This window comes from Myotis lucifugus, unplaced genomic scaffold, assembly GCF_000147115.1.
Source record: "Myotis lucifugus unplaced genomic scaffold, Myoluc2.0 scaffold_11, whole genome shotgun sequence".
Taxonomy (NCBI): domain Eukaryota; kingdom Metazoa; phylum Chordata; class Mammalia; order Chiroptera; family Vespertilionidae; genus Myotis; species Myotis lucifugus.
This window is the reverse complement of record NW_005871059.1, coordinates 10909459-10922821: the sequence shown is the minus strand read 5'-3', so window position 1 is coordinate 10922821 and position 13363 is coordinate 10909459. Positions and strand designations below refer to the sequence as shown.

The 13363-nt window shown below is 40.8% G+C and overlaps 1 protein-coding gene across 1 annotated transcript in view; it reads left to right on the top strand.

The window, feature by feature from the left end:
• The window catches only part of ARFGEF3 (ARFGEF family member 3), a 126627-nt gene extending 113812 nt beyond the window's left edge, over nucleotides 1–12815 (top strand). The window contains exons 28-34 of the mRNA XM_006084420.3: nucleotides 1568–1744; nucleotides 3378–3492; nucleotides 4411–4513; nucleotides 4687–4818; nucleotides 6064–6185; nucleotides 9089–10307; nucleotides 11931–12815. Of these exons, the coding sequence (XP_006084482.1) occupies nucleotides 1568–1744; nucleotides 3378–3492; nucleotides 4411–4513; nucleotides 4687–4818; nucleotides 6064–6185; nucleotides 9089–10307; nucleotides 11931–12122 (2060 nt within the window). The 3' untranslated portion in view covers nucleotides 12123–12815. The remainder of the gene's footprint in view (nucleotides 1–1567; nucleotides 1745–3377; nucleotides 3493–4410; nucleotides 4514–4686; nucleotides 4819–6063; nucleotides 6186–9088; nucleotides 10308–11930) is intronic.
• Nucleotides 12816–13363: the final 548 nt, after the last annotated feature.

Below are 13363 nucleotides of genomic sequence, written 5' to 3'. Positions count from 1 at the left end.
ACCGTTCAAACGTATATGCGGTATTAAGACAGCAACATCTTGATTGTATAAAGGTCAGAGAAAATTAAATTTGTAAAATGACACTTAGTGATCACCTAGTACCCTGATAGTAGAGGAAAAGAATGTCCCTTAGAAATGTATTTCTTATTCTGAATTAAGGTTAATATATACACTTATCCAAATTTTCCTAAGATTAAAGAAATTTTTATAGATTTAGTTTTCACTACCACAAATGAAACCACTAGTTTATAGTAAGAAGAGAGGTTTTGTATTCAATATAAATAGATGAAAACTTGATAATTGATACTGTTTTAAAATCTATTGCAAACTTTATATTGGAATTTTCCCCCAGAAAATCATAATAGCTACTCTCACCTGTTAAAGTGTTAAATGCCAAAATAAACAGGTATTTTACAGAATGAATTATATGCCACTGCCTCTAAATCTCTTTTATTGGTCATTACCATTTTCTGCTTTCACATTTAGTGCTACTAAGTGTGTGAATTTAACCCAGTAATTCTACTCCTAGAAATCTATCATCAAAGGAAATTAACGGTAATGAAGATAAAATTATATATATATATATATATATATATATATATATATATATATATATGTGATGATATATGCTAAAACATCTTAAATACAAAAAATATATATATAAACACCTAAATGTGTTAAGTATGGGAAAAGCATATAAATATTCTATAGACGTGAAAATGAATATTTGTGAATAATATTTAATGACATGAATAATTGTTTATAAGGCATTACATTAAAATATATATACACATACAATATGGAGTATAATTTCAACTTTATGAAATTTTATACATTTATAAATATACACACACACTTTCAAAATGTACTTTTTTCTTTGTATTCTCGTGTGTTTTCTGTGTTGATTATAAAAAGGATGCCTCATTTTGTAAGCAGAATTTTTAAAATTCATCTTTCTTACAAAGATTTTCATTATGGCATTGACTATAAAGCAAAATAGAGAAACGCTACAATGTCCATTTTAAGGGAATGGATAAGTAAACTATTGCATAAACATACAATGGAATAATAGTATGTGGCAATAAAAATGAGGATTACATAAGTTTGTTGACACAGAATGATCTCTAGCACATATTGTTAAGAGCAAAAATTCAACATGTAGACCAAGATTTACATTATCCTATTTATATAAAAGTAATAAATAACAAATACAACTCTGTTTCTCTGTTTCATATATATATATACACACTTACATTTTAAGGGTATTTTCTTATATGCATGTACTAGTATGTATCTGTATGTTTCCATCTGGGGACTAAGTAGTTGATCAAGTGATTACTGGAATTCATGTATTACTTGCATAACTAAAATCATGCAGAAACAAAAAAGAAAAACGCCATTGGAGATCTGTATTCCCTAATCAGTGGTAAACTGTTTTTCCCTGCCCTTTCTCAGAGAATGGGGCGCTCCCTCAGAAGAGGTCATCAATGCCAAGATGGCAAAAAGCTTCCCTTTTTAGAAGAGAGCTGCTGGAGTCACGATTCTGATGCTGACTTTTCTTTTTCAGGACCAGGGTTTGGTATCTATGCAGTTGTTCATCTTCTCCTTCCTGTGATGTCCCTTTGGCTCCGTCGTAGCCATAAAGACCATTCTTACTGGGATGTGGCCTCGGCTAACTTCAAGCATGCCATCGGTCTGTCCTGTGAGCTGGTGGTGGAGCACATTCAGAGCTTTATACACTCAGGTATCTGGCGCCCGAGCAGTTTGCATGGCATGTTTCATTAGCAGGCAGCAACATTGTCTAAAAGAGCTTACTAAATCCCTAATGCAAATACCAGTGCATGGTTTTTGTCCTGGGAATTATTAACATAGAATTACATGGTCAAGACCAGCCTTCTAATAGTTAATGGTCAAAAAGAAATTGTTACCTAACAGAGAGACAAATGGCAGGGGATGGGGTGTTAGAAAGCAACCAAAGGACTTGTATGCACGCATATTAGCATAACCAATGGACACAGACACTGGGGCAGTGGGGGCGTCAAGTGGGGAAAAAGGAGACATATGTAAAACTTTAGAATTTAAAAAATGATCTAACAGAATACTTAAAATATATGTGCGACCAAAAGTAAGATACCTAATAAGGTCTGGGATATCTGTGCATTAGGAGAGGGGAGGCAAGTTCAAGTATATAATATATTTAAAAGGGAGAAATATCCCTGCATCCTGGGGGTTGCATTCTACTGTCCTGCTTCATCTGGGGTGGCTAAGTGAAGGAGGCAGGGTTTTAGAAAAGGCTGAAATTATGGGCAAGAAGTTGTTTAACAGGTTTAGGGGTGAAGATAAGGTTCTTAATATCTGTGGAACTTTGAAAAAAGACTTGAAAGTGTGGGGTATGTGGAAGTCCAGGTAGAGAGGGAGCCAGACGCAGGGGAGATCTGACTGCGGTGGTACCAGTGGGCAACATTAGGGAAATAGATTATTGCTCATGACTCTTGTATGGGAAGATCTGGAAATTTGAGAGGAGGAATGTCGCCGCTAGCTCTAGAGGTTGTAAAGACAAGGGAAAGGCATGCAGAAGTATAAAGGAAGAGGTGTGAGAGGCTCCCTTCTAAGGAGCGGTTAGAGAAATTAATGAGAACTTGACCCCAAGGGAGAGTCAAAAAGCAAAGGTAAGAAGTAGGTTCTCTACTAAGCTTAGCAGAAAGATTTACCCTTTTGGGGGAAGGGGGGACCTAATTGAGAAAGAAAAGAAGTGGGTGTTTGCACATGTAGGCTGACAAGTGGATCCCTAGGGGTAGATGTTCCTGACCAGCTGCTTTGTTCATTATGGGGCCCTTGAGGATTCTACTGAAAACTGCTTTCTGAGGAGTTTGAGAAGAATACTGATGTGTTCCTTGAACTGGGCAAACAGAATGTGATTTTTGGAAGTCTTATTTTCTTTAGCCTGGGGGTAGTATGGAGACCAGACTCAATGGGTTCAGGGAGTGGTAGGATGAGAGATTCTGTTGATTTCTAATCGCTTTTAATCCAATTTAATTCTATCAGCAGTAAGGAAAGTATGTTTCATCTCTCCCCCCACCCCACACACACCTTTTTCAAGAATTTAAATGTTTTACTAGCTAGTATTCAGGCTATATATTATATTCTACTTAAGTAAATAAATGATATACTTAACTATGAAAAATGTTCTTGAGCACATAAAAGTGAACCACATATTTCATCTTGATAAATCAAAAATGGATATTATATATTTACATCACAGATTATTATATATTTTCATCACAGATATTTATTTTCTTATCGCTCAGACTTCCCTCCTGTGCAGTACCTTCTTTTGCAATAGTGTTGAGTGAAACTTGCTGTGCTTCTTCCTACAGACATTAGGTATGAGAGCATGATCAACACCATGCTGAAGGACCTCTTTGAGTTACTGGTAGCCTGTGTGGCCAAGCCCACGGAAACCATCTCCAGAGTGGGCTGCTCCTGTATTAGGTGAGAAAAGGGTTCCTTGACTCTCTATGAAACTGGAGTTTTTATTATGAAATCCAAGGGAATTAAATTATCCTTTGTGGTAACAATCTACTTTTTAGATTGTTTTTTATAAAAATAACTCTATGCTAATATTTCTGTGTTCAGTTGGCAAATATTTATTGTGTAGGCATTACACAGTGCCCTGCCCTCAAGGAGCAGAGAGCCTATGAAGAATCATCACAGTAAGGAGTAACTATAAATGCTGAGAAAGGACAGCAGTCAGGTGGTCAACAGGGCTTTTAGGAATGATACTTGATCAGATCAGGACTTTGCAGGCAGGAGAATAGCATGAACAAATACATGGAGATAAGAATTACAAGTAACAAAAGGAGTTTTTATTTCGTTTTGTTACTGGTAACGGAGTAGTATGGACAATAGGGCTAGAACGGAAAAATTAGTACAGAATGTATACAGTCTTGCATGCAAGCCTAAGTGTAAACATTGGCCTGTTTGGAATGGAGATCCATTCATATTTTTACATTAAAATGGTTTGGGAAGTAGTAGTATGACCATGAAACACCAGATGGACTGAAGGCAAGAGTGATGGGACAGCAAAACCTATAAGGACACTGTGGAACAAATGTGTGTCTGGAAGGGTCTAAGCCAGGGGTGGGCAAACTTTTTGACTCGAGGACCACAATGGGTTCTTAAACTGGACCGGAGGGCCGGAACAAAAGCATGGATGGAGTGTTTGTGTGAACTAATATAAATTCAAAGTAAACATCATTACATAAAAGGGTATGGTCTTTTTTTTTTTTTTTAGTTTTATTCATTTCAAACGGGCCGGATCTGGCCCGCGGGCTGTAGTTTGCCCACGGCTGGTCTAAGCTATGCAGCAGTAAAATGTATGGATTTAAGACGTCTGGTTTCTTCTGGCAGGTACGTTCTCGTGACAGCAGGCCCCGTGTTCACGGAAGAAATGTGGAGGCTGGCCTGCTGTGCCCTGCAGGACGCGTTCTCTGCCACACTCAAGCCCGTGAAGGTAAGATGCTGGGAGAGAACCAGAGCAGGGTCCAGTCCTCCATAGTTCCCTGCCGAGTTGGCCACCTGGATTCTGCCTTCCTCATAGCAGGCAGTCTCAGACCCAGTGACAGTGTCAGACCCTACTGCCATCAACCCCAAGGCACCCGGTGAATGACTGCTGTTTCTCCCTAGGATCTGCTGGGCTGCTTCCACAGCAGCACCGAGGGCTTCAGTGGGGAAGGCTGCCAGGTGAGGGTGGCGGCCCCCTCCTCCTCCCCCAGTGCCGAGGCCGAGTACTGGCGCATCCGAGCCATGGCTCAGCAGGTAAGGGCTGGGCCTTTTGATCCCAGCGGCGCTAGAAGCTTGACACATTGCTGGGAGTCCCAAGCTGCCTTTCACTCCCTTAGGAACCTTTACCTCTTGCCAGTCGGTTCTTCACCCGGAATGACTTGAATCCAATTGATAGCGTGATGTTCCTCCCCATCATCTCTTGTTTGTTGCATCCTCTAGCGCCCTGGGCAAATAGGTATTCGGACTGCCTCTAAGTATTTGCTGAAATATTTTTGTCACTGCTAGACTGTAAGCACCTAAGGATGGCACACTTATTTGATATTTTTCTCTTCTCCCATACAGAGGACAGAGCTTAACATTTACAAGTTTCTTAATAGAGTTGAATGTAACTGATCAGTAAAGTTAAACTGTCCTTACCCTTGCAGGTTTCACCATGTACTTTTTCTTTGGGCACATGTCAAAAGTTATAATACTAGAGAAGCCAAAGGGGTGGCTTCTCTAAATATAAAGCCATGACACCTAGCTAGCTAAAGGATTTCCCCAGGTGCATACAGTAAGAAGTGAAATGTCCATGGAATCCTATTCTGAAATAGATCCTTCATGGAGAACAGCCGTGAATCTTTTACTTCTTAATATTTCTTTCTTCTTCAGTCCCAAACCTTCCTCCTATATTCACTCTTCACATAACCCAGTAATCTGATAATGCTTACAAAATTTGGAAAGAAAAAGTTAGTTAAAATACTCATATTTTCAAAGGGAAGTAGGTTAAGTCATGTAAAATGAAATCACGTGGGTCAAAATGTAGGACGTAGTTACCCTTCTCTTAGTCACTTCTCCTGTCAGGACTAACAATGTGGCCACACTACTCTACTAGACAGCAAGAGAAGTCCTAAATTTTTTTTTTTGGATTGGATAGAATAAGGTACCAAACAGATGTCACAATCAGAGAAGATCTTTTCCAAACATCACCCCCCTTTATTTACTTTTAATTAATATTAAACATCAGTGCCGGCTCTTTGGAGAGTGTTGAATTATCACATGCTAGAAGTAGTAGTGTTATTAGTGTCAGCAGCTAACATTTATTGAATATTTGCTATTCTTATCTAATGTTTTTCCCATGTAATACACATGTACTAATTTATTTAATTCTCTTGACAAATATACCTGGTAGGAAACCATTATCAACCTCATTTCATAGGTGAGAAAATGAGTAGAGAGAAAAGCAACTTGCCAGCTAATCTCTTGAGTCAGGTGGATCTCTGAACTGTACCCATACAGGTGTTTATGTTGGACACCCAGTGCTCACCAAAGACTCCAAACACCTTCGACCATGCCCAGTCCTGTCAGCTCATTATTGAACTGCCTCCTGATGAAAAGCCAAACGGACACACCAAGAAAAGGTAAGCAGCAAAGCTTAAACACTTAGAGTCTTATAAATAGCAAGGACTGGGTCTAAAGGAACTTTCCTAATTATAATCCAAGTTTTCTCTAAGAATACGGAAATATTTGCAGAGTCATTTAACAAATGCTTTCATACCAGATTGTTAGCCTTTTAACTTTCCCACATTTCAGATTTGCTAGGGTTGCCACAGTGGGGTAGCTTAAGCAACAGAAATTGGAGTTGGAGACTGAGGTGTCCCCAGGCTTGGTTTTTTTCTAGGTTTCTAGATGGATGTTTCCTCTCTGTACCTGTCTGTGTCCTAATCTCCCTTTCTTATAAGGATGCCAGTCCTAGTGGATTAGGGTCCCCACTAATGACTTCATCTCTTAACCCCGTGGTCAGCAAACTGCTGCTCGCGAGCCATATGCGGCTCTTTGGCCCCTTGAGTGTGGCTCTTCCTAAGCCTTAGGAGTACCCTAATTAAGTTCATAACAATGTACCTATCTATATAGTTTAAAAAATTTGGCTCTCAAAAGAAATTTCAATCGTTGTACTTTTGATATTTGGCTCTGTTGACTAATGAGTTTGCCGACCACTGTCTTAACCTAATTATTTATTTAAAGACCTTTCTCCAAAGATAGTCACATTCTGAGGTACTGCTGGTTAGGATTCAACATTTGAATTTGGGGACACATTTCTGTGTATCTATAGCATCATACATATAACTTTTTAAAAATAACTAATGTTGAGGTGTGATTCATACTGTATCAGTGAGAAATACATAAAGTTCTTATGAGCAACACAGCTGTCAGGAGACAAAAAATACGTGTGGCCCTGCCACAAGAAACTTGATCTTTTTAAATACAGGCACTGCTCAGAGATATTACAGGTTTGGTTCCACACCACTGCAATAAAGCAAGTAGCACAAAAGAAAAACAAAACAAAACAGCAAGGCATAATTATTTCACTGGTGGAGGATCTTGCCTCCATTTTGTTAAAAATCATAACATCTGTGAAGTGCAATAAAATGAGGAGTGCCTGTACTACCATCCTGCTTAACAACAACTCTTCTTGCAGATAAAGGCAACTACTAAAGTTTTCCCATTTAAACTTCCAACAAACTGCAAGCGATGCTGATAAATATTTGAGCACAATATGTGAAGGATAGTGGCTAGATCTTGCCACTGCCATTCATCTCTGAGGAGACATTCAGAGAGGCTGAGCCACCTCTCCCAAGTGGTGGAGCCAGAATCAAAACTAGTTCTATTTTAGGGAGAGTGTGTGATTTTTCCAAAAGTTAGATGCTTAGTACAGCAGTTAAGTGTGTGGTACATACAAAATATAACGATGACCCTGTCACCCACCTTCAGAAATAGAGCTTTACCAATATCCTACATGCTCCTCTCCAATTCTATGCCCAGTTTCCCGCTATTGCCAGTCACTCATTTTTCAAGTGTACCACTAGTAAATCAAATATAACAATATGTTAAAAAGGATCATACACCATTATCCAGCAAAATTCATTTCAGGATGGTTCTGAAATGAACTATGGTTCAGCATCCGCAAATCAATGTGACATACCACATTAACAGAATACAAATCATGATCTGTTCAGTAGATTTAGAAAAAGCATTTTACAAGATACAAGATCCATTTATAAAAACTTTAGATAAAATGGGTTCAGAAGGATACTACCTCAACATAATCAAGTCCATATATTACAATCCCACAGCTAACATCATCCTCAATGGTGCAAAACTAAAGCTCTTCCTCTAAGATCAGGAATAAGACAAGGATGCCCACTCTTGCCACTCTATTCAACATAGTACTGGAAGTCCTAGCCACAGCAACCAAAGTAAAATAAATAAAAAGCATCCAAATTAGAAAGGAAGAAATAAAGCTGTCACTATTTGCTAATGAAATGGTTTTATATACAGAAAGCCCTAAAGACTATCAGGAAAAAAAGCTATCAGAAAGAGAAATGAAGTAAACAAGCCCATTTACGAACATACCAAAAAGAATAAAATACCTAGGAATAAACTTAACAAAGGAGATGAAAGACCTATATTCTGAAAACTGCAAGATATTGTTTTAAAAAATCAAAGGAGCCCTAACCGGTTTGGCTCAGTGGATAGAGCGCCGGCCTGCGGACTGAAGGGTCCCAGGTTCAATTCCAGTCAAGGACATGTACCTTAGTTGCGGGCACATCCCCAGTAGGGGGTGTGCAGGAGGCAGCTGATCGATGTTTCTCTCTCATTGATGTTTCTAACTCTGTCCCTCTCCCTTCCTCTCTGTAAAACATCAATAAAATATGTTTAAAAAAAATCGAAGGAGATACAAAGAAATAGATATTCCATGTTCATATTACCTAAAGCAATCTACAGATTCAATACAATCCCTATTAAAATCCCAATGGCATTTTTCACAGAAGTAGAATGAAAATGTTTGGCTCTCCTCTATGTTTACATATATTCATCTAAAGCATTAACAGTTAAACTGTTTTGGTCCTTAGAAAGCTAAACTTCAATAAGATTGCTAAAAAATATTGGGTTTAAGAAAAAATCTAGTTAAAATTAATAAAACTCAACAGAAACTATTACTTTTTTTATTTGATATGTTAATTACTCAGATATAAAAGTGTCCTATCTCATAATTATGCCTATATAAACCAGTTGCTATAAAACTCTTGTATTATTTTTCTAAGGCTTGTAGATAATTAGTGTCATAACTTAAAAAGTGTCAGGAATTCCATTTATTGTGATTAAAATGGTTATTGTGTAATGCCCTTCTTTTAAAGAAGGCATTAAAATGCAAGTAATTTAGTTTGTGATTTTGCATATGTCATTCTGAAATGTGTGATGCTTTTAAAATATCATACAAGGCAGGAGGTTACTCATCAGTCCCCTCTCTTTCCATTGGCAGCGTCTCTTTCAGGGAAATTGTGGTGAGCTTACTGTCTCATCAAGTGTTGCTCCAGAACCTGTATGACATCTTGTTGGAAGAGTTTGTCAAAGGCCCCTCTCCTGGAGAGGAGAAGACCATCCAAGTGCCGGACGCCAAGCTGGCCGGCTTCCTCCGGTACATCTCCATGCAGAACCTGGCGGTCATCTTCGACCTGCTGCTGGACTCCTACCGGACAGCCAGGGAGTTCGACACCAGCCCGGGCCTGAAGTGCCTGCTGAAGAAAGTGTCGGGCATTGGCGGCGCCGCCAACCTCTACCGCCAGTCGGCCATGAGCTTTAACATCTACTTCCACGCGCTGGTCTGTGCCGTGCTCACCAACCAGGAACCCATCACCGCCGAGCAGGTGAAGAGAGTCCTTTTCGAGGACGACGAGAGGAGCTCAGACTCCTCCCAGCAGTGCTCCTCGGAGGACGAGGACATCTTCGAGGAGACGGCCCAGGTGAGCCCCCCCAGGGGCAGGGAGAAGAGGCAGTGGCGGGCCCGCCTGCCCTCGCTGAGCGTGCAGCCCGTCAGCAACGCCGACTGGGTGTGGCTGGTCAAGCGGCTTCACAAGCTGTGCATGGAGCTGTGCAACCACTACATCCAGATGCACCTGGACCTGGAGAGCAGCCTGGAGGAGGCGCCCGTCCTCCGGAGCGACCCGTGCTTCATCCTGCCCTCCTTCCAGTCCGAGTCCTCCACCCCGTCCACCGGCGGCTTCTCGGGGAAGGACACGCCCTCCGAGGACGACCGCAGTCAGACGCGGGACCACGGGGGCGAGTCCCCGAGCCTGCGGGCGGGCAGCGGGGACACGCTGATGCTGCCCCCCAGCCCCAAGGTGGAGAAGAAGGACCCCGGCAGGAAGAAGGAGTGGTGGGAGAGCGCGGGCAACAAAATCTACAGCATGGCGGCCGACAGAACCATCTCCAAGCTGATGACGGAGTACAAGAAGAGGAAGCAGCAGCACAACCTGCCCTCCTTCCCCAAAGAGGTCAAAGTGGAGAAGAAGGGCGAGGCCCTGGGCCCCAGGGGCCCGGACTCGCCGCTGCTGCAGCGGCCCCAGCACCTGGTGGACCAAGGGCAGATGCGGCACTCCTTCAGCGCAGGCCCCGAGCTGCTGCGGGAGAAGAGGCCCCGCTCCGGCTCCACCGGGAGCTCCCTGAGTGTGTCGGTGAGGGACGCGGAGGCGCAGATCCAGGTGGGTCCCTGCAGGGCGGACAGTGCGGGGCTGGGCGGACTGCCCCAGCGATGCCGGGAGGCTGGGCTTCTAACCATGCACACGCCCCCTCACAGGGCACTCTTACTGTCCAAGATTTGAGGGACACCAGTAAGAGACCCAGTTTCCCTCCAAAGGCAGAGGATGGGCCAAGACTAAGACCAGGATCTGCCTGTATCAGTGATGTCAGTGTGAAACTGACATTTTATTACTAGAAAATTTCAGGAATTATGTTTATGGGTTATAACAGAGGTTACTGAGAAATAAGATGGAAGCTAAAACATATAAAAGGGGTGTACTTCAGGCGAAGTGAAGTAAGCCAGTCAGAGAAAGACAAATACCACATGATCTCATTCATATGTGGGATATAATGAACAAAATAGATTCAGAGACATAGAAGTATGCAACAGACTGTCAAATCTCAGAGGGAAGGCAGGTGGGAAGAGGTCAACCAAAGAACTTGTATGCATCTATGCATAACCCATGGACACAGACAATAGTGTGGTGATGGGCTGAAAGTGGGTAATGGAGGAAAAAAGACATATGTAATACTTTCAACAATAAAGTTTTTTTTAATGGGTGTACTTTAGCTGGTATGGAGTCCTGAGTTTATCATCTGAAGAAATTCCATAGTTAGGAAGAATAATATAAAGGAAAAAGGTAGTTATGCTGATGAATTGTTTTCATCTCAAGTTTTCCTAACCCATCCAGAGCACATAAAAATTCTCATTCTTCAGAGGGCTCTGAGTGCCTGTTCATTCATATATTTCATATCTGTAATTCCATCGTACATTTAAAAAATGAGCTTGAGAAGGAAACAGTGTTGGTATTGTTTTGTTCAATTTAAGAATAGATGAGATGGGGAGAAAACAAATAGAGGGTATCTGGAGTCGTAGAGAGCCCTTTAAAAACAATCCAATGTTTTCCTGAAATTGTGGACTCCTGCTAAGGGCATAATAAATTAGACAATCTTGGGTGGGCCCTAGGATCTCATGAACCTATACAGAGATATATTCTTTGAATGAACATAAATTTAGAAATAGTATGAATCTCTTGTAAGATGTGTTATTATCCACTAAAGTATCTTGAGTGCCGAACTCAACTTCATAATTCAGAATCCACAAAAATCATAGATTTGCAAAAGACCAAACTGTGATGTATGATGATTATTTAACAGATGACCTTCTTGACAAATAACATATCTTATTAATTGCTTTTCATGTCTTGGAAATTTGCTTATGATTTTAAAAGTTATCCTATATTAAAATAGAAATATTTCAAATTTTCTAGGCATTATAGTGACTGCTGATTAAAAGTGTTATATGTCCTATAGTAATCCCACTATGAAAAAGCAAGAGAGTTTTTAAAACTGAGGAGTAAATAAGATTTTTATAGTTTGTGAAAGCTGAAAATAAGGTATTCGTAATGTTAGATAAGTCTCTGTAAATATGAAGTTACAATGACAATTTATTAGTAAAGACTAATTTATTACAGCCTAAAAGCCTGAGAAAACGCATTTGCAAATTGGCAGGGCTTAGCCACACCTGAGAGTTCAAATGAAACCACAGGAGAAAGCTGATGATTCTCTTAAATCCTTTCTCTTAGGCGTGGACCAACATGGTGCTAACAGTTCTCAATCAGATTCAGATCCTTCCAGACCCGACCTTCACGGCCCTCCAGCCAGCAGTGTTCCCATGCATCAGTCAGTTGACCTGTCACGTGACGGACATCAGAGTTCGCCAGGCTGTGAGAGAGTGGCTCGGCAGAGTGGGCCGTGTCTATGACATCATCGTGTAGAAGACTCACATTGAAGAAATTCAGTAGCAAGGGTTAGAGTCTGCCTGCCAATCTCACTGACAGCATTTTCCCCACCACCAGCCCCACTGACACCAGTGTCTCAGAACCATCAGCTGCTCCCTAACTAATCGCATTGGGGCCATTCTGGATACTAAGGTTGTATCTAGATGACAAATGATACTCTGATTTTGCACATTATTTCTCCATTCCTTGACACATTCCTAAATCGTGAAGTTTATTTCCCAGTGCTTTTGCCTGCAATGTTATCGCCATTTTCAAAGACCACGCCTTTGAAAATTACATTGATCCATTTGATTCTTTTTTTTAAAAAAAAAAGGCAATTACTAAGAAAATATCTGCTGGTAAGTCAAGCTGATGTATAAACACGCATACACCTAGTACCAAACATTAGTCACTGGAGAAAGACTTATGTCATGATCGTGCATTTGGTGGAGAAGAAAACAGCTAGAAAGATATATTCATATTCTTAGGTGTCATAATCAAGAAAAGGATGATTTTCTCTGTCAAATATTCCAGAACATTTCAAAATTGTCCTAAGTTGTCAAGATTTTCTGGTTGGTACTCACCAACATCTTTGTATAAGGTACTGTTGTGCCTTTATTTCCCTATTTCTAGTGGAAGAAAATTATTTCCTGGCAGAGTTTTAAGTTGGTGTCATGGCAGCCTTTGACACCCAGTGACATTTGCTGATACAGATATTGCCAAGATTCAGAAGACTGACCAGTCACCTGGCGGTCCCATTAGTCTTTGCTTTTGCTCCCAAGGCAGAAAAGAAAGGGGAAAGAAAAAATGGTGCCTTAGTCCCTTGTCGCACAGGCATTTCTATGCTCCACAGTTATCTCAACATAAGGTATAACATTTGGTTTTTAAGAAAACAAAACATTAAAATGCAACTCATTTGCTATCTACACCCTTGGAGAAAAGGAAGTGAGTTCTCTATTCAGTGAGCAGACTTCTCAGGGAAGGGGCAGGCAGTGTGGGGTAGGGAGACAGCTGGTGGGGTGGGAAAGGAGATTATGATGAAATCATTTTAATCCTCTGCTGTTATACAGCAACCAAATGAAATTATGGTGTCAGTTACACAAGCTCTAGTCTCAGAAGAAAACTAAAGGAGAAGGGGACACAAGATGAAGTCTAGGAAATTTAGTTTTTCCATTTAAGGTATTTCTCCTCTCTGGCAAGTACATTTACCTCATGTCTGAGGTCCTCTTATTCAGGCC